At 36.8% G+C, this 24222-nt stretch overlaps 1 protein-coding gene across 2 annotated transcripts; it reads right to left on the reverse strand.

The window, feature by feature from the left end:
- Positions 1 to 5172: 5172 nt before the first annotated feature.
- On the reverse strand, positions 5173 to 24112 carry pgap1 (post-GPI attachment to proteins inositol deacylase 1). 2 transcript variants are annotated; one of them, XM_081368346.1, is made up of 26 exons: positions 23847 to 24112; positions 23123 to 23276; positions 22686 to 22861; positions 21492 to 21663; positions 19641 to 19801; positions 19471 to 19523; positions 19281 to 19347; positions 18550 to 18655; positions 18365 to 18423; positions 18193 to 18276; positions 17638 to 17687; positions 17316 to 17367; positions 17146 to 17223; positions 16904 to 16979; positions 15969 to 16042; positions 15664 to 15715; positions 15511 to 15577; positions 15304 to 15409; positions 15186 to 15224; positions 14916 to 15100; positions 14563 to 14793; positions 12011 to 12146; positions 10855 to 10905; positions 10534 to 10748; positions 10274 to 10378; positions 5173 to 8046 (listed from the first exon to the last, which is right to left on the reverse strand). In XM_081368346.1, the coding sequence occupies exons 1-26, from the start codon at positions 23976 to 23978 to the stop codon at positions 7905 to 7907; spliced, it is 2823 nt and encodes a 940-aa protein (XP_081224472.1). In that variant the 5' UTR covers positions 23979 to 24112; the 3' UTR covers positions 5173 to 7904. The 2 variants fall into 2 exon arrangements, with proteins under 2 accessions (XP_081224472.1, XP_081224473.1); XM_081368347.1 differs by having other exon boundaries at positions 5173 to 5443; positions 23847 to 24098.
- Between the last annotated feature and the right edge of the window lie 110 nt (positions 24113 to 24222).

The raw sequence follows: 24222 nt of genomic DNA on the forward strand, positions 1-24222 counted from the left end.
GTTCGGTTTCCCTGTGGTCGTGACCACCCGGCTCGGTCCGTCTTCAGCGCATGCAGCGGTGGTAATAAAGCAGTTATAAGGCGCTCCAGAGCTGGAGGCAGTGTGAGAGTGGCGAATACATCTGTCCTGCAGACACACAGGAGCTCTGGGACAAATAACAACAGGCTAAAGGTTACAACCGTCTTCAGATTACTTCAGATTGATCAATCCAGACCTTATGCAGTTAGTTTGAAGAATAATGCAGATGTAAAAGAATTGTGTTTGTTTGTGTGTGTCTATCCCAGGAAAAAAAAAAAATTATATATATATATATAACACACACACACACACACACACACACACACACACACACACACACACACACACACACACACACACACACACACACACACACACTTAATGCATACACATTAAAGAAACAAACTGAAATAAAAAAATACTTACTTTCAAACATGTTCTCTTTTTTTCTGTGTAAGACTGTAGCTCTTGCATCAAGCATTTAAGAATTCTATTACACTTTGCAATAGGGTTCAACTGGTTAATGCATGCAATAACAATAATATTTTGAATTGTACTGAATTGAATGAATACTAATATTACTATAATGCACATTAGTTAATTGTAAATGCATTCTGAATAAACATTTAACAATGAGCAATAGTATTTATTAACATTAACAAAGATTAATAAATGGTAATTATTACAATTTGTTTGCATTAATAATGCTAATAATTAAAAAAAATATATGCATTATTTAAACGTTGGACAAAACTCATGAAAATATGTTCTGTGAGGGTTGAAACCTCTGGTATGGAGCATTAGAGACACATTTTCATTCCATAAATCTTCTGTTGGATGTAGCACACTTGACTCTGCTCTGTTGAGGACAGCATTTGTATTCATATCCTGTGCTTTATTCTGACACTCAAAGACCCTCTCACTTGATCTCACTCCAAACTCGTGTGTTCACATTAATTCTGTGCCGTAAATGAGCTGTATGGGCCAAATGATTTACGTATTTATGAATGGAGAGGTGGACCGTTCAGTGAAGCGGAATGGTGCATCAGATATTAGAGGACATTGTGATTAAATAATTATCTGTCTTTCAACTGAGATGAAAGAAAACTTCAACCTCTCCGTCTAAACCCGGTCAAATGGTGTTTTGGCAGCTACAGTTGCCAAATCTCAGCAGGACTAACAGCCATCTGTTTGGCTGAGGAAAAAATGCAAAATATCAGTAAATGTGACTAATTAACAGGAATTAAAAGGGCACTGGCAATAAGGGATTTTTTTTTTTTTAGGAATTATTAACACATACCACTCATCTTTTAAAGGGACTGAAGAAGAGAAAAAGAGAAGCACATTTTTATATCCAGGGCACTCTTTGAGACTGTCAAGATAAATAAATAAATAATACAATTAAAATATATATTTTTTTTAGGTACATTTAAATAAAAATGTAAAAAGACACCTATATAATATAAATAAATGAAAGAATAATAATTTAAACAATGTAAACAATTACAACATTGCTGTACATCACATCTTCATAGAATGCATCATATTCTTGTTATATTACTTCAGAGTATGAAGGGACACAAACTGCCAGCCCACTCTAATATGCAAAACACCATGCTCAAAGACAAAGGGTTGTAAACTTTCCCTCCGACGGAGTGACCTCCACAGAAGTTAAAGGTCACTGTCCCAGTTGCTCTTCTCTCTTCTGTGCATCTTCGGGTTGCTGTTTGTGTGGAACACCATGAGACCTAAGTTACAACCATTGTAACTTCCTCAACCATAACAGAGTCAAACTAAGACTTACTGAACCATCAAGACTTTCTCCTGAGACTGCAGCCGGACACTTGTTCAATGGCAAAAGGCATTGCAAGTATCATACATCTGAATAACTAAACAAAGGCTTAGTATACGCTGTAGAATGCTTGTTAACGAGGTGCTTTGAAATAAGAAGGTTAAGACGGTAACAACAAATTATTATTTTTTCCAAAATGTTAGTGTTAAAGGGATAGTTCACTTTGAAATTAAATTTTGGTATGTTTTAGCTTACCTCAAGGGTGTCTTTTTGGATCACACATTGTACACATTGATGGCCTAAGACACGAAACGAGCGGTTTGTGTGAGAAAACGAACAGTATTTATATCGTTTTTACCTCTTATAAACAGCCACGTCCAAGTGATCTGAGGGCGCGGGCGCTTCCTGCTGTGTGACGTGTGCGCAGACTGGTGCATATATATATACACTAGATTTCGCCTTGACTACGGCATTCGTTAAGAACTGTTATAAGAGCTAAAAACGATATAAATACTGTTCGTTTTCTCACACAAACCGCTCGTTTCGTGTCTTAGGCCATCAATGTGTACTTACGATTGTTTAATTTGCACGATGGGGAATTGTTTTAATTTGGACTCTGTGCATGCTCTTTGAGACAGTGACCACAGACCTGCATTATATGACTGACAGACAAGAACGGTTTGGCCTAAAAATATCAAAATTGAAACTACTGCGGAAAAAAAGACACCTACATCTTGGATGCCCTTGAGGTAAGCTAAAACATACCAAAATTTTATTTCAAAGTGAACTATCCCTTTAACTATTAATTGTTGCAAACTGGTACTACCAACAAAATATTAGTGCATTCCTGGAACTGGGCGTCGTTACACTACATCCTTATTCATCGCTTTCTGCCAGGACTTTTACGGGCTTTTCCCAAACCACTGAAGTGACGTCGACGTCCGGGTTAGCGGTAACATGAGCCATCAGGCAAGTGTTATTTAAATAAACTCCTGTCCACTTTCCAATACCTTGTTTGATGAGTACAGAACCTATTTGTACTACTGTAGAAGTTTGGTGCCATTCTGGGCATTATTAGTGGGGTAATTTACGAGATGCATCATAGGATCCGTTAGCGCCTGCACTAAGCCATTCGGCTGATATCTCTAAATAAGCTCTAACTTTAATAATGTTCGACCAAGGGAAATAAGGCTTCTGGGGGGTGTTTGGCTCGAGGTCATGGTGCAAAGGACCCTATAGGTTGATTTTTACTTCGAACCATCCCTTTAAATGACTCTTTTAGCTTAATTTACTTTCACTTTACATTTTACCCATTTATGCATGATTGTGTGTATGTGTTTTAGATTAGTAATGCGTTTATGGTTTAGTTCAATAAAACTTTTGTGCACATTTCACATGAGTTTTTATTCTGGTCCCTGCTTTTTAAATCAATGTCCCTTTAACGATGCGAAGCTACATGCTAAGAAAGAGTTATTTTCTGTGGCCACGAAAAATATCCTTTCTAAGAGTTGATAGATGATCAATACTGAGTGTTCGCTGGACGAACAGATTGATTGTTGTAATATTTATTCAGCTACATCAAGATAATTTGATTAACTGATCCAAATATTTATAATTAATTATAACAAGTTATTTAACAAGTTTATTATTCATGTTTTGCTTTTGAGCTAATTTGCTACACAATAAATAAACTGGTCTATATGATTCATATGTGGCTTTTCTTAGATCTAAGAAAAAAAAAACTGATCACAAACACACACACAATGTTCAATAAACTTGAGAACCAACTCTCCGTAAACGATTTTATTGGAACTGCAGTAGTGCTCAAATTGCACGTATGTTTGGGTAAAATAACATTTTAAGATATATAAACACTATAAGCCATTGACTCCACAACACATTCACAACCTGAGAATGTTCAGTTTGTTATTTCACCATATACAAATAATTAAATATGCAAATACCTTCTTATCCTGCACAGTTTGTAACAAATTTCATTACAAAACAGGTGCACAACATCTGACACTTTCTAACATGTCTGTATATTAAATAACAATAAAAGATGCTCCACAAATAAGCATGAATAATTATAATAATCACCATATTAAGAAAACAACGATCACAGCCAATCACAGTGACGCTGCTGTTGTAAGCCAATGATGTTAAATCCCGATCGCCAGTAGAAGTGCTAATATGTTAGCATACATGTGCTAACAGACAGTGCTTCATCACAGATCAGTATAAAAGAGGCATTGACAAATGTTTATTTACACACTCTTACAGTTGTTACCTCACATGAGTGAAATATGTTCATTACAAAAGCACCACAAACCAAGCAAAACAGCACTATAATCACACTTGTAGCCTATTACCTTCTACATCTCTTAGTAAATATTTTGTAATAGGCTATTATGTTTTAGTGAGAAATTTACAACTGCTGATTTATGCTTTCATTTTCAAATATTACAAATGTAAATACTTATTATTCGGCTTTCAAGTGAGACAAGTAATATCAACTCTTTACAATACAGATTTAAACCTCTCCATTATATAAAAACAGACGAGTCACTGTAGTGAGTGAGTCACTGCAACTATATTAAAGCAAAACAGTATTTAGGTTCATGAGGCAGTGAGCTGCATTTTATATAAAAAAAATATGTCAAAACAGTCACAGCTAAACTTGAAGCCCATCTGAGACCCCACTCAAAACCAACAGAAATACTGAATTTGTGTTTCTCACACAGAACATGACTGTCACTGTGGGATGTTCAGGCTTGTAGGCTTTTGTTCCCTCCAATCACATTTGTTTTTAAAGGTTGATTATTGTTGGACTGATCTAAAAATAAAAATATAATGTTATACTGAACAATTCAGGGTTTTTTTGCTTTATAATTTTAACATTACATTTTTAAATTCAAATCTCAAACGTTAGTTTTAATCTATTCCATTTAATCTTTAGAGGTCGGCAAGATATTGGTCACCAAAGCTGCATTTATGTGATCAGAAATATTTTTTGTTTTAATACATTTTAATATGTCATTTATTTACATTAATTTTCACTAGCCGTTATTCTAGTCCTAAATGTCACATGGTCCTTCAGAAATTATTTTAATGTTGACCAATGTTGAAAAAGGTAGAGCCAATTAATATTTTGTGGAAACCGTGATTTATTTTTTTCAGGATTCATTATATAAAGTTAAAATGAAAAGCATTTGAAATAGAATTGTATCACTTTTGATGAAATGAAATTAAGATATCTAATTGAACCCAAACTTTGGAAATTTCCAGTGGGGAATTCCTGCCTTTACAATTAACATTGAACTGTTAATATTAATCACATAACATAATCACACAACACTCTATTAAACAAAAGAAGTTTATGCAAGTAAATTTCACTCAGCAGAAGCCTCACTAGCATCAATACAAACATTGCTGTCATTGCTGCAGAGTTAAAGAGTTTCTGTTGGATCTGTTTGGCTTCATTGCAGACGGTGAGTGTACTCATTACATGACCAGGACAGATCTGGCCCTAAATAAGCAGTCCTTGCTTCGAGACGTAAAATCAGATCCTGGCCTCAAAATATCGTGGCACATCACAGTGAACATCGATGAAAACGATCAGTCACAATCATACTGATAGAAAAAAGGCATCCTTTCAGACTTTCACCACAAAAACAGCTTAAATTTAGCATGAGGCAGAGCAAGATTGCAACATACAGTTACAGTACCATAAAAAAGACAACACACATCAAAGCTCACTGCAAAACATCTCAAATACACACACACACACTCGTACATTCACAGTGCAGAGGACACAATTCCGTGCCATAGGAGTATTTTTTTTTTGGTCAAGTACATCCTGTGAGAGAAGGAAATCTGATTTAAACATCAGACTGCTTGGATGGACTGACAAATACCCTCAACATCCGTCCTCAATGACGAGAAGGTTAAATTGCAAATCGGTATCAGAGAAGCAGGGGCATATTACAAGAAAGGCACCGTTTCTCTCATTTGATTCAGGATGACAAAGTATCTTTTCAGCTCTCAGGTAAGCGATCCTGAATCATGAGCAGATCGAATGATGAAAGAGCAGATGGACGCTGCTGAGCGGTGTGTGAGGAACACAGACCATCAACAGCATTCTTCAAACATTACAGTAAAAAAAAGCTATTCAGACAGCAACAATCTCATGGCTACTGTGAATGTGGCAGTGTTTCTAATAATTCGTCTCAGGTTATGAGACTGCTCTATAACCATAAATGTAACTATGATGTCTCTTTAACACCACAAATTGTGCACATTGATGCTGATATAAAATCATCATATTGCTCATCTGTCCAGTTCTGTGATTGCACCTATGTTATGTTTCTTGCCTTGCAGCTTCAGCTAATGCAACAAAATAAATACAAATTAATTAAAAAAGGCGTGTTAATACGAACAGATCTGAGATAGTTCAGAATTTACAGGCATTACATGTGCATTCTAAGCTAAATGGTTTAAGGCAGAAATGACAGATCGAAGATAGAACAGGCAGAGATCCGATCATTCTCACAAACAGACGTGGATTGCAGAAAAGCGGAACAAACACCTAAAGCTGCTTTTACACCCTTAAAGTCAACATGAAAAAGCATTCGCAGTCGAACTCATTTTACGTCTGTAATGTGACATTTTTAAAATGATGTATGAGATGAAACTGGAAATTGACTAAAGAATGAAGTGAAGATTTCCATGAACAGCATGATTGACAGAAACATTTGTAAAAATCGATTGGTTAACATGAGCTGGAATGAATTGTAAAAGCATTTTCCCTTGCCAAACTTCAAAATAGTTCTATATGATATGACTACATTTTTTGATTACTGTGAATCAGAAATGAAGAAAATGCTTCTCACCGTCAACTGAAAAAAGAAAAGCCTCATTTAAAAAGTGATAACATTAGCTGAATTTGAAGTAAAATAAAATAATTAACATTCTGGAGCGAATGTAGGTGTTCTTACTGATCTGTTTCTCAAGATTTATATAAAGATTTTTTTTCTTCTTTGGAATAAGGAGCACTGATGATGTTCTTAGGGCACCTTTTTTCAAAATCTGGGTGATACAGATAATCGATTATTACATTATGGCCGATAACCATTACTTGGCTAATGTTAAAATAACACATAATTTTGTATAAATAAATTATTTAGGCATCACAATATTATAATGTAGGTTTTAAATTTCATAAAGATTGCTTTTAACAGCGTTATTAAAATATTAGTGTTTTTAAAGATGAATTAAGTGAGTTTTAGATGACAGCAAAGGTAATCTAAATTTAATAATAGAGGAAATGAGAAGCAAAATTAAATATCCAATGTCACCAGATGCTGATAAATAAAAATAAAAAACTTTACCATATCTGTTTACAGATATAAATTTTTTACTGATATATTGTGTATCCCTATCAATTATGATTTCATGTTGACTTTAAGAATTAACACTAAATCAGAACAATACACTCTCACCACCCACAATACACACACCAGTACAGGCTAGCTTCCCAGACACTGATTAAATAGCATGCTCAGGTTTGACTGTAATATTGTGACAATTGCAAAAAAAAAAAAAAAAAAAAAAAAGCTAAACTTTGACAATTTTTTTTATTGTTATAATGATCTTATAATGTCTAAACATAAATCTAAATGAAAACCCATTGAGTAATCATCTGCAGCCATCTAGTGGCTATAGTTAAAATTTCATGTTAATTGAATTGAGGTTTGCCCAAGTCGCCTATGCCTAAATCCGCCACTGGTTCAGGCCTATAGGCTTAAAATGTGTCTGGAAAACTAGCCTTATGGACAAGAGGTATTGCTCATGAATACAGACATACCATCATTAACAAATGCAATACCCTGTCAAGAAACTACAAATGATGACATATGACAAATCACATAACTCTGGATGTGCTGGTCCACTGATGTCACAAGTCCATGTGATCCCAATGAATACACACAGGGTTATTATAAGGCTGTTTTGGTCTGATCTGGTCTAAATTTATACAAAACTCAAGTCTTGTTCTAATCTCAATGCATACTCACATTTAAAGTTTGTTGGGAGGTCAAAAGAAACAAGAACAGACCAAGAGGGTAAGTGCTGCGGACAAGAAGTAAGTGACTCTGTAAATGTGCAGCGGACAAAAAGCCAGCATTCCCACACACAGCGGCAGCAGTAGATGGAGCATCAGATTAAGCATCAGTTTGCTGTAATACAAGTGTAAATAGAGACACACAGCCTTGTTTTAACTTTTTTTTGTAAGAAAGAAATTAATACTTTTATTCAGAAAGGATGCATTAAATTGATCTAAAGATACAGTAAAGGCATTTGATTTTAAATAAATGCTGTTCTTTTGGACAATCCATGAAAGAATCCTGACAAATGTATCATGGCTTTTTCTAGAAAAATTTTAAGCAGCGAAAATGTTTTCAACATTGATAATATTAAAACAATATTTCTTAAGCACCAAATCAGCATATTAGAATGATTTCTGAAGGATCATGTGATGCTTAAGCTTTGCCATCACAAGAACAGTTACTACTATTTTACAATCCTGTTTTACTGTATTTTTGATCAAATAAATGCAGCCTTAGTGAGCATAGACTTCTTTCAAACAGTAGTGTGCGTGTATGTCTGTTTGTATATACTGTATATATACAGTACTGTGCAAAAGTCTTACTCTTAGGCACGTTAGTATTTTACAAAAATAAGCCAGTTATTTATATATTTTGCTGTAGTTTGTCAGTAGGAAATATCAGTTTACATGTCCAAACATTCCTTTTGTGATTTATTGTAATAATCCAGTGACAATTTATAATAAAAGTAATGTTTGGAAATCTAACACACAACAGCAAAATATATAAATAACTGGCTAAAAAACTTTTTTTTTTTTGTGAAAATACTAACGTGCCTAAGACTTTTGCACAATACTGTATATGAAGGCTTCAGATGCAAAAGCCTCTAAGTGCCATCTGAAATTTTCTTCTAGAATGATCATTTTTATCAAGCTTGCATGTTTATGTTCAGTTATTTCACTTTAATGGCAATGAAAATGACCTAATTACTGAACTTAAATATACAAGTTTGATGATAACAAACAAATTCTCATTTTAGACGGAAATTTCAGATGGCACTTAGAGGCACATAACTCTGAAGTATTCATATGCATTCACTACATATTTGTGATGATTTTGAATTATACTTAAAGGCACAGTAAGTAAGTTTCACTGCTAGAGGTTGCTTATTCAAAACAATAACAAAGGTGATGAAGCTGTGAATGAGTGTGGAATCATGGGAGTTGTCGTCTTCACCTCCACAGCCGACAGAAAGCAATCTGATGGGACTCAGAAACCATGTTCACGAGTGAGCTAACGTATTAAAGTTTTATTAATGTTACTGTGGTATGACGCAGGGTGAAGAAGAGAGCCAGGGAAATTTTACGTTGCTGTTTTTATTATGCTTGTCTGCCGCAGTCAGTCGTTCATGCCCCTTTCGTTTTGTTGCTTATGTTTATTTTACGATTAAAGTTACGTTTAATGTCCGCCTGAAATTGAAGCAGCTGAATTGCTACTCATACAGGTCACTTTATCTGACAAATTAAAATTGTGGGGTAATGTAGCAATGTTTTACTTGGTCAAAACTAACATACTAAAAATAAGTGTGAGTGTGTTGAAAGTTATGTTATAATGTGTGCTCTGTGAGTTCACTCGGTGGCTGGTTTGAGACACTTGTTGCACATTGCAGTAAGCTAGATCGATATTAAAATATATTAATAAAAGCTGGATGATTTGTGTTGAAAAATGGCATTAATTTTCAAATATATTGTATGGTGGAGAAAATGCTGTATTACTGTTACTGCAAATCAAGCTCTTTCTGATTATGCCATGCGAGGCATGGTACAAACATCTTTCTCGTAGTAATTCAAGAAAACAAGAGATTCAAACAAACGTGTTGAGCTATATGAGCTATACAACAATTATTAGTTTTCAGTCGATACAGGTATCCAAACAGTTGCTCACCTGTCTAATAAAACACATAATATATTAAAGCATCTTTGTTGTTTCCATGGTTTCTACGGAAGTAAAACCGGAAAACGAGGGTAACGCAGATACGGCGTCGTTGACAGGTGACGCAATGACAAGGGCTGTCACACTGGTTAAAATTTCTCAGGATTTAAACATTGTTGGAAACATTTAGGATAATGCAGGTATAGAAGTCAACAAAATATATAACATTGTTCTAGTGATTTTTGGATATTTTAACCCAAAAATCTTACATATTGTGCCTTTAAGCAACATCATAAATATTGAGATGATTTTAAATGCTCTTTGATATGGCCATATTAAGCTTCCTAAAGTGTGTGTCAGTAATGAACATTGCGATTTTAAATTATATAAAATTACATGACTAATTCTGTGAGAAATGCACACAAACCTGCGGAGGAGTGTATCTGTGTTACAGTTGATGAGCAGTACAGAGCTGATGAGCAGGGGCACAATGTGAGGCCAACAGGGGTCAGGATCCAAATGAACCCAATATCTGAACAAGACACAAACACGTTTAAATTAAAAACTCCTACAGGTCTTTGGATATAGAATACTTTCTCTTCACCTTCAAGGCATTTTCTCTCTTCTAGGACTTTACTTGCACTACTTTAGTAACTTGTATTAAAAATTCAAAAAATGCTCTATTACCTGAGATTGTTCTTCCAGTGGATAAGGGAAGGGGCGCTGAACATCATGGTAAGAGTAAGCATTGTGGACAAACTAAAGTGGAGCTCCAGATCATCTCTGACGTCTTGTAGCACTGATTCTGACAGTAAAGGGCTGCCATTACATTCTTTACTCTTGCTGTGAGAGTCACTGCCATGAAAACCATTTTCTGTGTTTTGTGAAACTTTCTGGGGCGCCTGGTTTAACGGGAAAAAAAAATTTAGAAATTACAGGTACTGTGAGCCAACAAGAGTAAAAAAAAAAAAAAGGAAGAAAGATAAATATAAAATAAGGCCTTTATACCAGGTTCAACATGTGGCTCAGTGATCTCTCTGTCATCTGTAATTTAAGCACCTGGACAAAGACAGACAATCACAGGAGACTAAACTCATTATGAAGACAATTGTCAATAAAGAGAGATTAGAAATTAAGAAAGAGAAAGATTTTAAAGGTCCCGTTCTTCGTGATCTCATGTTTCAAACTTTAGTTAGTGTGTAATGTTGTTGTTAGAGTATAAATAATATCTGTAAAATTATAAAGCTCAAAGTTAATGCCAAGCGAGATATTTTATTTAACAGAAGTCGACTACATCGAACGGCCCGTTTGGACTACATCCCTCCACTTCCTTCTTTAATGACGTCACTAGAACCGTTTTTTGACTAACCTCCGCCCACAGGAATGCTCCCTCAACTCTACTGAAATTTGTTTATGTACTTGCACACTTCTAATAACTTACTGTGTTTACTCATCTCTTCGGTGATTTTCTGAAGTAAAACTGACGCTTCATCTTTTGTGTGATGTAGCCTACAATAAACTTTATTAAACTCATCAGTATATGTTTGATCATCATTCAGACAGCAGACTTGTAGGCTATTAATAAATAATGGATACATACAAGCAGATGACAAATACGTTATAATAACCGTAATTAAACTACTAAACTATACCTGTTTCATCTCTATACAGCACTCTGACTCTGTAGGCATTATTGTCCGACTCGAAATGAACACCGTTACTGAGAGTTTCTGATATTATCATCATTCCGTGAGATGAAATTGTCCTGAGAGACTGAGTGCGAGCTCATGAAGCTCTGCCCCCTGGGTCGTCCAGCAGCAGCTTATTTGCATTTAAAGGGCACACACTAAAACAGCGCGTTTTTCTGAGCCCCAAAAAATGACAATTTAAACATGCTGTAAAAAATGATCTGTTGGGCATTTTGAGCTAAAACTTCACATACACACTCTGGGGACATCAGAGACTTATTTTACATCTTGTGAAAAGGGGCATAATACGGGACCTTTAATAACTATTACAGGCATCAGCAGGAATCATTTCTTTCTTTAAAGTCAAGCATCCAACTTGAGGTAAAAAAGATTAGAATAATAATTTATCTTACCAACCCTAACATACTTTCTATGAAGTAGGTATGAAACTAAGGAAGGGAGGACAGATCACTCACTCTGTAGAGGTGGAGAAGAGTGGAGACCATAAGAACCAGCGCTCCACAGGTGACGCCTCCAAGCACACTCAGAGAGACTATCAGGAGAATCTGAGTATGAAGACGAAGTGTGCCACAGTCCCGGGACACTGAAGGTCTGCAAACAAACACAGTGTTACACACATGATTTGTGGAAACATTTCTGAAAAGACCAGCAGTTAGCAACTAGTTTCTATGGCAGAAAATGAACAATTTCAGCTATTAACTGCATTAGGGACGTTGTTATAACATAATGCTTTTTCTATTTTTTAATTCAGCTTCAAGATTTTAGATCAAAATACATAGTGCATAGTGTATATACTGGTACAAGGAAAGCTGTTTATTTTATATCCCACGAACAACGCTGAAACGGCAATATATGTCAATATAAATTTATTAACAAACACTTAAAGGGGTCATCGGATGCAAAATTTACATATAAATGTGTCTTGCAGTGTGTGGACACAACCACCATACAATGAAAAAAATACAGCCACTCTTTTTTTTTTAATCCTCAAAAAGCCTAAACACTCTCAATAATCAAGCAGTTTGGTTTTTCTGAGCAATATGATGTCATTGCTCATGCTCCGCCCACGACCACTGAAGGACTGTCCCGTATTAGCATATTTCCGCCCTCAGCCATTTGTATACCGTCCACCAGGGCAGCACTTTATGGCCCTGTCCCAAATGGCACACTTCATGAGGACTTTCGGTCTCGTGGACTTAAATTGAGCGTGCTCGCTGAGTCTACGAGTCCGTAGGCCGTCCCATTCAGCATTTTAACACTCTGAAGTGTGCTCAGCAGCGCCCCCTTTGTACCCTTGAAGCGGTCTTCCGCGAAGCCCGCATAGATGCAGCGCTCCACACACTTTAACTACCCAGGAATCCTTGCGAAATGCCAATCAGACAACGGATGGGAGGAGATTTCGCTCACAGACAATTGTTGACATGGCTGAGAAGAAAATATTACGGTTTTTATGACCTAGATGTACATTTTACCAGTTGTAACCTACAGTTTATACAAACATTATGGTCATCGAGCAGTGGTTGATGTCTCAAACATAATAATAGGGGGCTGACTAATACGATCGCATTATGATTCATTAAATAAATAGAACCAAATGTCAGGGCTTTACTGAGTCATATATAAACACAGTATGAATATTGAAACCTGTAAATTCATCTGAAACTCATGCACATTTTCATTATGTGTTAAAATTGTAATCTTAGTTCAAATGGAACATTATGTATTATTATGTACAACTGTATACATCAACTGTATAAATCATTTAAATAAGCATGACGTATCTATTGTCTAATGCCCAGGTGGCATGCATAATATCAAAATATAGAACAAGCTAATCAAGGTCCTCAGGATTACTAGAATGTTACAGGCAGGTGATTTTTTCAGGGTTGGAGATAAACTCTGTAGGACAGTGGCCCTCCAGGACCGAAGTTGCCCATCCCTGAACCAGACTGTTATTTCCGGCGTGACGATCGAGTCTGTCCCAAAAATACCTCTCAATGCGCCCTCGTGGACTCGCGCCAAGGGCCCTATAGGTCTGCACTACATGACGTCACCAAAGTGTGGACTCTGAGGAAGTCCACAAGTCCGGAGTGTGCCATTTGGGACAGGGCCTATGGGTCTTGTGTCGACACGGCCCATGGAAGAGAGGGGTGGGGTGAGCAGTTGCTCATTATCATTTAAAGGGACATGCACCGAAACGCATCGCTGTGCATGGAGCTGTTTTCGAGGAGGTAAAAAGGGTGTTGTTTTACACAACCATCCGATGACCCCTTTAAGATTTACAGACACCTCAAGATAGAGTCTTGTTAAAAAAAACAAAACAAAAAAAGCCTTCTTGCATGTGCATTTGAAGGGTGTCAGCAAGGTTTTTGAGAGTCTCTTTTGCCCAGCAAGGCTGCATTTATTTGATTAAAAATACAGTAAAATAATATTCTTTTACAATATAAAATAGTAATATCGCAAAATTTTATTACAATTTAAGAAATCTATTTTACTATGTTTTAAAAGCAAAGCTGAATTTTCAGCATCATTACTCCAGTCTTCAGTGTCACATGATCCTTCAGAAATTATAATATGCTGATTTGATGCTTATGAAACATTTCTTAAAATTATCAATGTTGAAAACAGTTGCTCTCCTTAAAATATTGGTGCAAATGTGATTCTTTTTCTTTTTTTAGGATTCTTTGTAAGAGCATTTATTAGAAACAGAAATCTTTGTAACATTCTAAATGTCTTAACTCAAACGTTTGATCATTTAATGTATTCATGAAGGATAAAAGTATTAATTTCTTCAAAAAATGTAATCTTACTGACCCTAAACTTTTAAAAAGTAGTGTTTAAATATGAAACATTTTAACATTTAGATTAATGCATTGTTGAACTCACAGAATGACAAATGCGTTTATTTTTGTTTGTGGATTTAGATCAACACATAAAACTTAATTCATGCAAAACACCTATTTATTTAGAGCACCTACTACAAAGCAATTAGTAACATGATTTTCACCTGTGCAGTGGAGCAAGGAAAAAGGACAGGAAGTAGACAGACACTCTGAGGACTGTGCTACCCCAGAATGCAATGGCTGCACCGAGCACACAGAGCAGTGGGGATACCAGACGAGGCCATTCCTGCATAGAGGCTTTTGGATCCTGGGATATGCTTTCCACAGAGTTTAGAGGAAGAGTATCCACCCCAGGAAGACCCAGAGAGGACCAGACATCATGAAACCAGCTCTGCCTATAGCAGAAAACCCCTCAAAAAGATTAAAACGGGAGCACTGCCTGACTAGGCTCCTATGTTTTGCAGAAAAATAGAATCCGCATTCAAATACAGCAGATAGACACTGTGTCAAGACTCACCTGAGCAGCAGCAGCAGGAGGAGGACAGGTAGTTCCAGTTTGTGGACCTGTAATGATTTACTCATGGCTTCTTGCATTCCAACAGGATGCCCCAATCTTTTGATGGAGCTCAGCTGAGCCCTGATCATCAGAAGCAGCACCACAGCTGAGTAGACAGGCAGAACTGGACCACAGAAACGTAGAATCTAAAGAACAACGATTTTTTTTTTAATACGAGACTCTGGGTTCAGAGTTAAAATTGGCAGATGAAATACTACAATGTAAGCACACCTGCCCAAGCACTTTTGGAAACGAAGTCCGAATAGACACCTGTAGAAAAACAAGACAATGTTAGTTGTCTTACTGGTAGGTTTACCTGTGAGGAAAACAAAGGATGTGGATGAAATACCTTGTATTGGCAGTTGGGGGCAGTGTGGAGCTGCAGGAGGGCACTGGAGGTGTTGTCTGGGCGGCTGGTGTGAAGCATGCTGTAGATCTCAGATACCGAAGGAATACTTGGATTGAAAACATTTAAGAGTTTTAAAAGACACAATCATCTCTACTCTGATGCAAAAAGAGCTGCGGTGAGATGAAGAAAGCTGACTAATTATTCTACCTTGCCATAGCAAAGGAGTCTTCTTGAAACCAAGGTACCCTCACTCTGTACACACTTGGCAGTCTGTCTGTATAACACAACACGTATAGTATCAGACGCGAGTCTTTTAAAACACCATGCTGAATTTCTGGCAAATGAAGCTGAACAGGTTACCTTTAGTGGTTTTGCAGTGACTCATGACTGTTATTCTGAAAGCCTGATAAACCTGAAGGAGCACAAACTAGAGTTCACATGTCTTTTGCTTTGGGGTATCTTATTTTAGTAAAAGGATTAATGAATAACCAAATACTACTACTAATAATAGGAACATTGTCCGCAGTTATTATGGGATTTAAGCCATTACAAATGCTTCTACTATGTATAAAACTGAATATTTGAAAAAATCAGAGAGATTAAATCTATAGAGAGGCTGAGGTTAACAGGGAAGGAGGAATACAGGGAATGTTGTGAGCGATCACCTGATGAAAGTCTTGTAGCAGTAGTGTATGGAGCAGCCCAGAGGAGTTAATGCTGATGTCACTGACGGTCAGACCTGCAAACAGTCACATTCAGGTTAAAGCATTTGCATACATTAAACACAACTTACTTGGTTTTAAAAAGTAAGAAATAAAGACGGTATTTGACACTGTATTTTATTCGACTATTACATGCTTATTTTTTTCTGCCAATTTTAAAAAGTTAAAATGCCCCTATTATGCGTTTTAGGATATTACCTTTCATGTAGTGTTTAATATAGCTGTTTGTATATGTAAAATGTCTGCAACGTTTTAAAGATTAAAGTGCACGATAAATGAGTTATTGTTTTCCAAAATAAAGAACCGATTCTGAACTGCCTGAAACGAGTCGTCAGTAAATCCAGTTTTACTTCCTGCACAAATCTACATAGGTCTGTAACAAATTTACATAATGTCAGCCTATGGTCTTCATTGGCTGCCAGTGAACGTCTACTTTAACCCTTTTGGGCCTCTACTATAACTACAGTGTTTGATGGCGGGTCAGTGTTGTCGACATGTCAAATCCACTTTGTACGCACTTCCAAAGGATGAGGACTCGAGCTCAAATTGATATGGTAAAACTGAAGCCCTTGTTACTAAATACTGTAAGCCTCCAAAGCTGAAATTCAGATATGGTAATGGACGTCTCGTTTCTCGTTTTTTTACCTTGGATGCATGTAAACCTGTTTTAGGAGACCTCCAAAACAAAATTAGGAACCTTAAAAATGCCATAACAGGGGAACTTTAAATGTGCATAAAAATAAAAGAGTTCATGCAGCTGTCATTACAGAAAAAAGGGAACAAAAAAAAAATACTAAAACACTGCTCTGGATGAAAGTGTTTGCTAAATGCCTTAAAAGTAAAATGTCAATATATACATGTATGTGATTTTAGCTCACCAAAGGACAGCGTATGAGGCACTTGCACTGAGACAGTCAGGCTCTGCTCTCTCTGCAGCTCACACTCCACTAAAAACTACAATCAGACAATCAAGCATTTTGAATGGACCTTTAAATAGTTCATCATGCAAATTGTTTTGACATCATCCAATGCATGTTTTAAAAAGAAAGATATACTAATGTGGTCTGTCATGTAATGTAAGTTTTCATAATGAACATGATAATGTGGACTGCAAGTTAACCTGTCCTCCGCTGGGGTTAGAGGCATCAATAATGAGGTGAGAGACCGACATGAGTTCACTGATTTTCACTGTCACCGCCTATAAAAGAACAGACTGTTTATAGATCAAATTTATTTTAAATGTAGTATTATAAGTTGTGTTTTTGCATGTGTAAGAAAAACTAGACTGACCTTATAGGCTGGAAGGAGCTCTGTCTCAGATGACAGATCTATTGCCTGAACACTAGAAAATGAGGAAAAACAGAGAAAGAAACACTTTACAAAGCAAATAATATAACATACTATACATTATCAACAATAGTCCAGAGTGCTGGTATGGATATGGATCAGCATGTGTGCGCGATGCACCAGACAGATGAAAAGGAGTCAACTTTGTGAAAGACATGCATTTTTTTTTTATGCACATGCAGAAATTACTGGTGCAGATTCTGTATGGGCCCTGGGCATTTCCAATTACAAGAGGATTAGAATTCATCTGGTTCATTTTACTCACCACATGGAGCCGCTCATCTGCGTGCAGCCGTACAGCCAGCTGGTCATTTCCTGTTAAACATGCAGAAATAAACAGACCTCTTCAAAACATGCTTGAGAACATTCACAATCAGCATAAGTCACGACAGATACTTGGACCACAGCCTGCATGAAGGCAAAACTGTATTTTCCTGCAAAATATGTACTTTTTTGCTTATTACAATACTTTTTTTTTTTTTTTTTACAGGTGTGAGCAGTGATAATCCAAATGCTTTGCAAAATTAACAAGCAAGTTTTTTTTTCTTAATTTATACTCAATAACTAAATTCTGCTTCATAATATTTGACCATTTTTTTAAAAAAACATTTTAGAGTTTGTACATGAATTTAGATTTAAATGCACAATAATACTGCATATTTTCTTTAAGACTGGGAAAGCTGACACCACATAAAAAAAGTCAAAGGAATGCTCTTAAATAGACATCATTTCTCTGTAATGTTTGGTGACATTCAAATCAAAATGACACATTTAAAAGGAAAAAAAGGGTTCTGAGTGTGACGCTGTTGGACTCCCTCACCATATTATTACTGCGGCAATGGAAATGACTGTAGGCCTTCCTTCGACTGGAGAGAGCAAACAGGAAGTACTTGACTTGAGCTTCCTGCCAAGAGGATGGTTTACATCAGTGCAATGTTCAGAGTGAAGCTGCTGGCATAATTTTTCCCAGAGATGATGAAACATATTGTCACCTTGGGGGCAGTGTAGAACAGACGGAGTGTGTTGACCTCCTTCCATGCCTCAGGAGGAGCTGGAAGGATGGATGAATGAATAGATTCGGATAAAAATAGTAAGAAGTAACAGAGATTCAGATATTATCTTCCAGCTGTGTGGAAAACTGATAAGACTATAAATATATGTTCGCACAAACACAGACCTGAGAAAGTGACAGGGTCTTCCTGTGCTTCTCCAGGCTGCAGCACTGGGTGTCTAAAGAAGTGATAGTTCAACACTGACATTCGCTTCTCAGGACTCTCTGTAAACTAAAGAGAAGCATGAGTCAATAAAAACAACTTGAACACGAACATTAACACAGTATTAATTTAGGACAGCGTAGGATTCTCAGACATGAAGACCAGGAGACTCAGTTATATCTTCAGCAGGATTCTTTATTGAGAAAGAGCTGTTGGTAGCTGTAGTCATCAAGACTAACTAAGGCAGTGTACATTGTAGTTTGTATAGATTTTAGGAGGCAGTGCTTAGAAACAGAGACAAAGCACCTGGCTGACGACGACCTTAAACAAAGCATGCAAAAATGAAGAATCCAGGTATAGGAAACCCACACCAGACTCTAGACTAGAGTGTCACCACCAGTCCTAATCCAATCCGCATAACTATTCAAAGAATAGGACAGGGGCTCCAGGAGCCACTAAAGACAAAGGGTGAGAGTCTCAGAAATTTGACTCATTAGACTTACAATAAAGAGAACAGGACTGGCAGGAACCTCTTGCTAAAATCTTTGCTTAACCGAATAATTCATCTGAGGTCAAATCTTGAATGCTAAATACAATGTACTTCCCCTTTGTTTTTCATGTGATGTTATGTAAGGATGTAAGATCAGAAGATCTTAAACAGATTCTTATATTTGTAATTCCACACAGTGCTCACCTGCCCTGTTTCAGGTTCAATAAGGTCGAAGAACGCCCGAACCGTGGCCAGAACCAGCTCCTTGCACCTTGTATGAAGCATTTGAAATTACAAAGAATGAAATTCACTGGCTGTTAAGAAGCTAAGTAGCTTAAAAGCAAAATAATCAGGCATCGTTTTTTAAGCTCAATGTTAGCATACAAAAACATACCAAACAATGGAAATATGATCCGTGGAAACCCATGTTCGAGGAACTGCAGTAACCTAAAACCAATTTACAAAACACACATGTAAGGACATAAAAAAGCAGGTTGAGCTCTTTAGGTTAACTAAAGAGAATTTTTAAAGAAAGATCTCAAAGAAAATGGCTTGTAGACCTACCACAACTGACATCTTATTGAGGTCATCAATGGGACAGGACAGCGCCGTCAAGCCAGAGCGCACTTGGAAGTCAAGGTAACCACCACCCACAGAGAGAACGGTTATATTTCGAAAGTCTTCAGCATTTGTGGCCCAGCGATTCCTGACTGTGGAGTAAAACTCTACAACAGACACACAATTCAGATGTTAGCCTACCAACTATGTTTACATCAACATTTTTGTTTAAGAAAGTAAATGTACAATTATGCAAGTCCATACCTTCTGAATACACTATCGTTCAAAAATTTGGGGTTGATAAGATTTTTTGATCTTTTTGAAAGAGTCTAATAATTATATAATTATATTAATTATATAATAATTGTTTTCCATTTTAATATATTTTGAAATGTAATTTATTCCTGTAATGCAAAGCTGAATTTTCAGCATCATTCCTCCAGTCTTCAGTGTCACATGATCCTTCAGGAATCATTCTAATATTCAGATTTTGTGCTTAAAAACATTTATTATTATTATCAATGTTGAAAACAGCTGTGTTGCTTAATATTTTTGTGGAAACTGTATTACTTTTTTTGGGAGGATTCTTGGATAAATATAAATTTCAAAAGAATATCTTTTATAAAAAATAAAAATGACTTTACTGTCCATTGTTATCCATGTAATGCATCCTTGCAGAATAAAAGTACTAATTTCTTAAAAAAATACCTCACCCCAAACTTTTGACCAGTAGTGTACCTTCAAAACTCTCAAACAAATTTTCTGTACAGTTGCAATCAAGATTATTTAACCCCTCTGGGGACTGTAATAATTTACAAATGTAAGCTTTTGTTAAGATACAGAGTTTTAAAAAAATGCATCTATAACAGTTTAGTGGCTAATTAAAAGTGATAATGTTAATTTACAATGTAATGCTTTTGAGGTTTTTTTTGCAAAACAGCTATTTCATAATTATTCAACCCCTATTCAACACTGCTGTTTGTGTAATTGTGTAAAACATTATTAAACCTGTAATGTTACACATACATACATTTAGCCCATGCATGTGCAAAAGTTGAGTACCAAATATGGCAAACGGCAAAATAACTCTCACAAAAGCTAAGAGAACAATTTTTTATTACATTAAAAAGTCTACGGCTACAATAAGATTTCCAAAACACTAAAAGTTTCTAGAGACACAGCTGGCAGCCTTATTCATAAGTTTAAAATTTGTTGTACCAGAAAATCTTTGAGGGTGTTGAAGAAAAAGCACAATAAGGGGAATAAAATGTTTGATCAGAGGAACTCAGAAAAACCCTCAATTTACAGCCAAAGGATTTCAAGATGACCAGATAAAAGGAGGAAAAAACATTTTATATATTCATCCAAATCTACTTCTGCTTGGTTCAGGGATCAGTCGTAGAATGTTCTTGAGTGGCCTGTACAGTCTTCAGATTTACATCTCATTGAAAATATTTGGTGGAATTTAAAGAAAGCAGTGGTATGGTGAAAACCAAAGCTTATCAGTGATCTGGAAGCTTTTCAAATGAGTAATGGGCCAAGATTGCAGTAGAGAGGTGACAGAAGCTTCTTACAGTTTATTGGAGGTTATAAAGAATAAAAGATTCTGCACAAAATGTGACTTGTAATTTTTTAAATGATTGTATAGAGCAAATTAGATTTTTTTTCTTCTTAAATTGTTCATCAACATTCTAAGAATCACTCAAATGTGTATTAATAAAATTTCTATTATGCTTTTCTTTATAGATAACTGTTTTCATAACATTTTGTTCTCAGCGGCAAAATGTCTTGCAGTATAATAATCTTATAAATAATTTTGATTGCAACTGTATGTGTCTGTATGTTTTTTTTTCCTACCCAGTATATAAGGGTCAACAGACAGGACGGGTGCCTGGTGGGGGGAGGCCTGGGTGATGATGAGGCTGACCAGCCGTGGATTGAAGCGTGCCAGGGTGAACAAGGCTCTTGCCACCACTCCACCCATGGAGTGACCCACCAGAACCACACCTGTGGGGGGGTCTGGACGGTCCTGCAGCCATGAGAATGTAGTAAAAAGACCATTGGTTTGGATGTGGATAATCTACTAATTGCAGTGAGCTTTAATTACTAAATCAATAAAGGCTGGAATACACTACATGACTTTTAAAGTCTGGCATCATACACTTGCTGACTTGCAGAGGGAAAAACTGGGCATCATACACTAAACAAACGAGGATCATAGTCATACCAGACTTTCACGTTGTTCACAACACAACACAACACAACACAACACAACACAACACAACACAACACAACACAACACAACACAACACCAAATTCACACAGAAACATACACCTGGTTGCAAGGAGATGAATGGCAAATGAAAACAATGTGTTCTAAAATCTGCTCAAAATATCAAGCATTTTTTAAATCTTCCACATGGATGGAATTATAGTCTGAAGCTAAAAATCTAAATCTGTGCCCATCATACAGTACGTGATTTTCTGTGAAATCTGTCAACTCCAACTTCCCAAAATCTGCAAACTCACTCTAACTTTCAGCAACAAGCACTGTCTCCTCCAGACTGAAAATTGCAAAAAAAAAAAAAAAATCTGTGCCAAAGTCATGTGGCATATTCCAACCACATTAACCCTTTGGGGTCTGACGTGTTTTTGGGGGCCCTGGAGATGTTCTGACAGGCCATAACATTTGTGCTTATTTCAGTTACTCATAACATTTTAATGGCTAAAACTACAAGTAATATTTTAGAAGCATATATATTTTGTGTGCGGTCAACCCAAAACTGATACTGGAAAGATACTGGTCCATAAATTCCATCATTACTGTTATTGCTCCACAGTGCATACTAACAAAAGTGTAGAATACTGTAATTTGTGATCTGTAATTTCAACAAAGAGACAGAAAGGGACAGAAAATGATAGAAAGGAAAGGGTGAAAGAAAGGAAAGGGTGAAGGAAAGAAAAGGAAAGGAAAGAAAGAAAATTAAGGAAGGAAAGTGGAAGTAAAGGGACAAAAAGATATACAATAAAAATGACCCCTTGACCTCTGACCTTATAAAGGCGCAAGATGGCTTTGATGCTTTCATGTAGAAACTGAGTCTGTCTGCGCAAACTGCCCCCGTACAGGGCCACCAGCTCCTCGTTGAAGTCAATAGTGAACACATTCATATGGATCCCTCTCTCCAGGTTCTCAGCCTTCCTCAACGCCACTGAACCCAGAGAACGAGCTGCAAGAGAGAGTATAACAACATCTTTGTTTTGCAATGAGTTCTCACATCCTTCATTTGCTATTTATAATCTGAAAATTTCCTTTGCATTGGGAGTCGGGACAAAGTCAGTAGGAGGATCAAGATTGACTGAGCAAACAAACAGGTTCTCTGTCACCCAGCTGTCAAAACCCAGGCAAATTAAACAAGGCCAAGCTATTTATATACATGTGTACAAGATGTGCTGATTGAAATATTGAAGACAAAACAGTTTTATCTCACCTTGCTTGTAGCTGCCCGCATTCCCAGGCAGGAAGAGCACAGGTGCGCCGGTGAGCTTGAGCCCTCTGGTCTCCTGAGCATATGCGCCCTCTCCATACAGATACAGGCCGTATGATGGGTACTGGCGCGCGACACGCCTCGGAAGCGGCACGCGCTGCAAACGCACGCGCACAAAATGACAGGTGTGACTATTCACGCCCAGAGGATAATAATGCAAGACCACAGACAAATCGAGTTGTGTAACAGGACTTCTGACACAAACGAAACTGTAAATGAATGTACAGGTTTTGATGCAGGTTTCAATGTATGACATTTAGAGCTTCATTTTGAGATGTACTATATGTCACCATAATAAGTAAACATCTAAATACAAAAATAATAATAGCAATTAAGAAGTAAATATTGTTTACACAAAATACACAGTCATTTCATTAAAAGAAATGTTACGCTTACTGTCTTCGGCTTGTTTTGACTGAGGAACACAAGTGTGACCCCTTATACCACGGTTTTACCCTTAAATATTGTGTAATGACTGATGTGGCTGATTAGGTTTGTTTATTATTGCCAAAACAACAGGCAGAATGACAGGTATGAGGAACAGATGCATGGCCTGCCAGTGAATTGTGCACACTATCCTTAGCCAGTAATGTTGCCTTATTTAGAAGAAATGGTGCAACATATCAAGAAAACAACAGTGATAAAGGCTATTTGCAGTTATACTCACTCGGTATTCTGGGTACTCGAACATGTATGTCATGCTGCATCGATTCTCCTCGAAACTAAATAATAATTCCCGCAAACCAACGAGCAAAAGCCCAAGAGCAAAGCCGTAAAACGCGTATACAGCGAGTCTCATGTCTCCACAAAATAAGCTTGATTATATTCACAAATTCATTGTAGTCGTGTCTCCGCTTTCCTCGTTGTAAACCCACACTGTCTGTTTGAACCTATAGGAAACCACCCACGGACCTGTCATGCAGCTCCTGGGACGACGTCATGGCGCAGACAGGAGAGTTAGCCAATAGAGAGAGGGAATGTGTTCTAGGTTTGACCAATCAGAATTGAAAGTGGGAGGGATGGCAAGAGGACAGTGGGATCGT

The sequence above is a fragment of the Scardinius erythrophthalmus genome (assembly GCF_964197995.2).
Source record: "Scardinius erythrophthalmus genome assembly, chromosome: 6".
Taxonomy (NCBI): Eukaryota; Metazoa; Chordata; class Actinopteri; order Cypriniformes; family Leuciscidae; genus Scardinius; species Scardinius erythrophthalmus.

Coding starts and splice junctions, on each gene's coding strand:
- pgap1 (XM_081368346.1), bottom strand. CDS start 23,978: ATGAGACTCGCTGTATACGCGTTTTACGGCTTTGCTCTTGGGCTTTTG. Junction 18,424..18,549: donor AGACCCTGTCACTTTCTCAG/GTCTGTGTTTGT, acceptor CCATCCTTCCAG/CTCCTCCTGAGGCATGGAAG. Junction 15,101..15,185: donor TTCCAAAAGTGCTTGGGCAG/GTGTGCTTACAT, acceptor GTTGTTCTTTAG/ATTCTACGTTTCTGTGGTCC.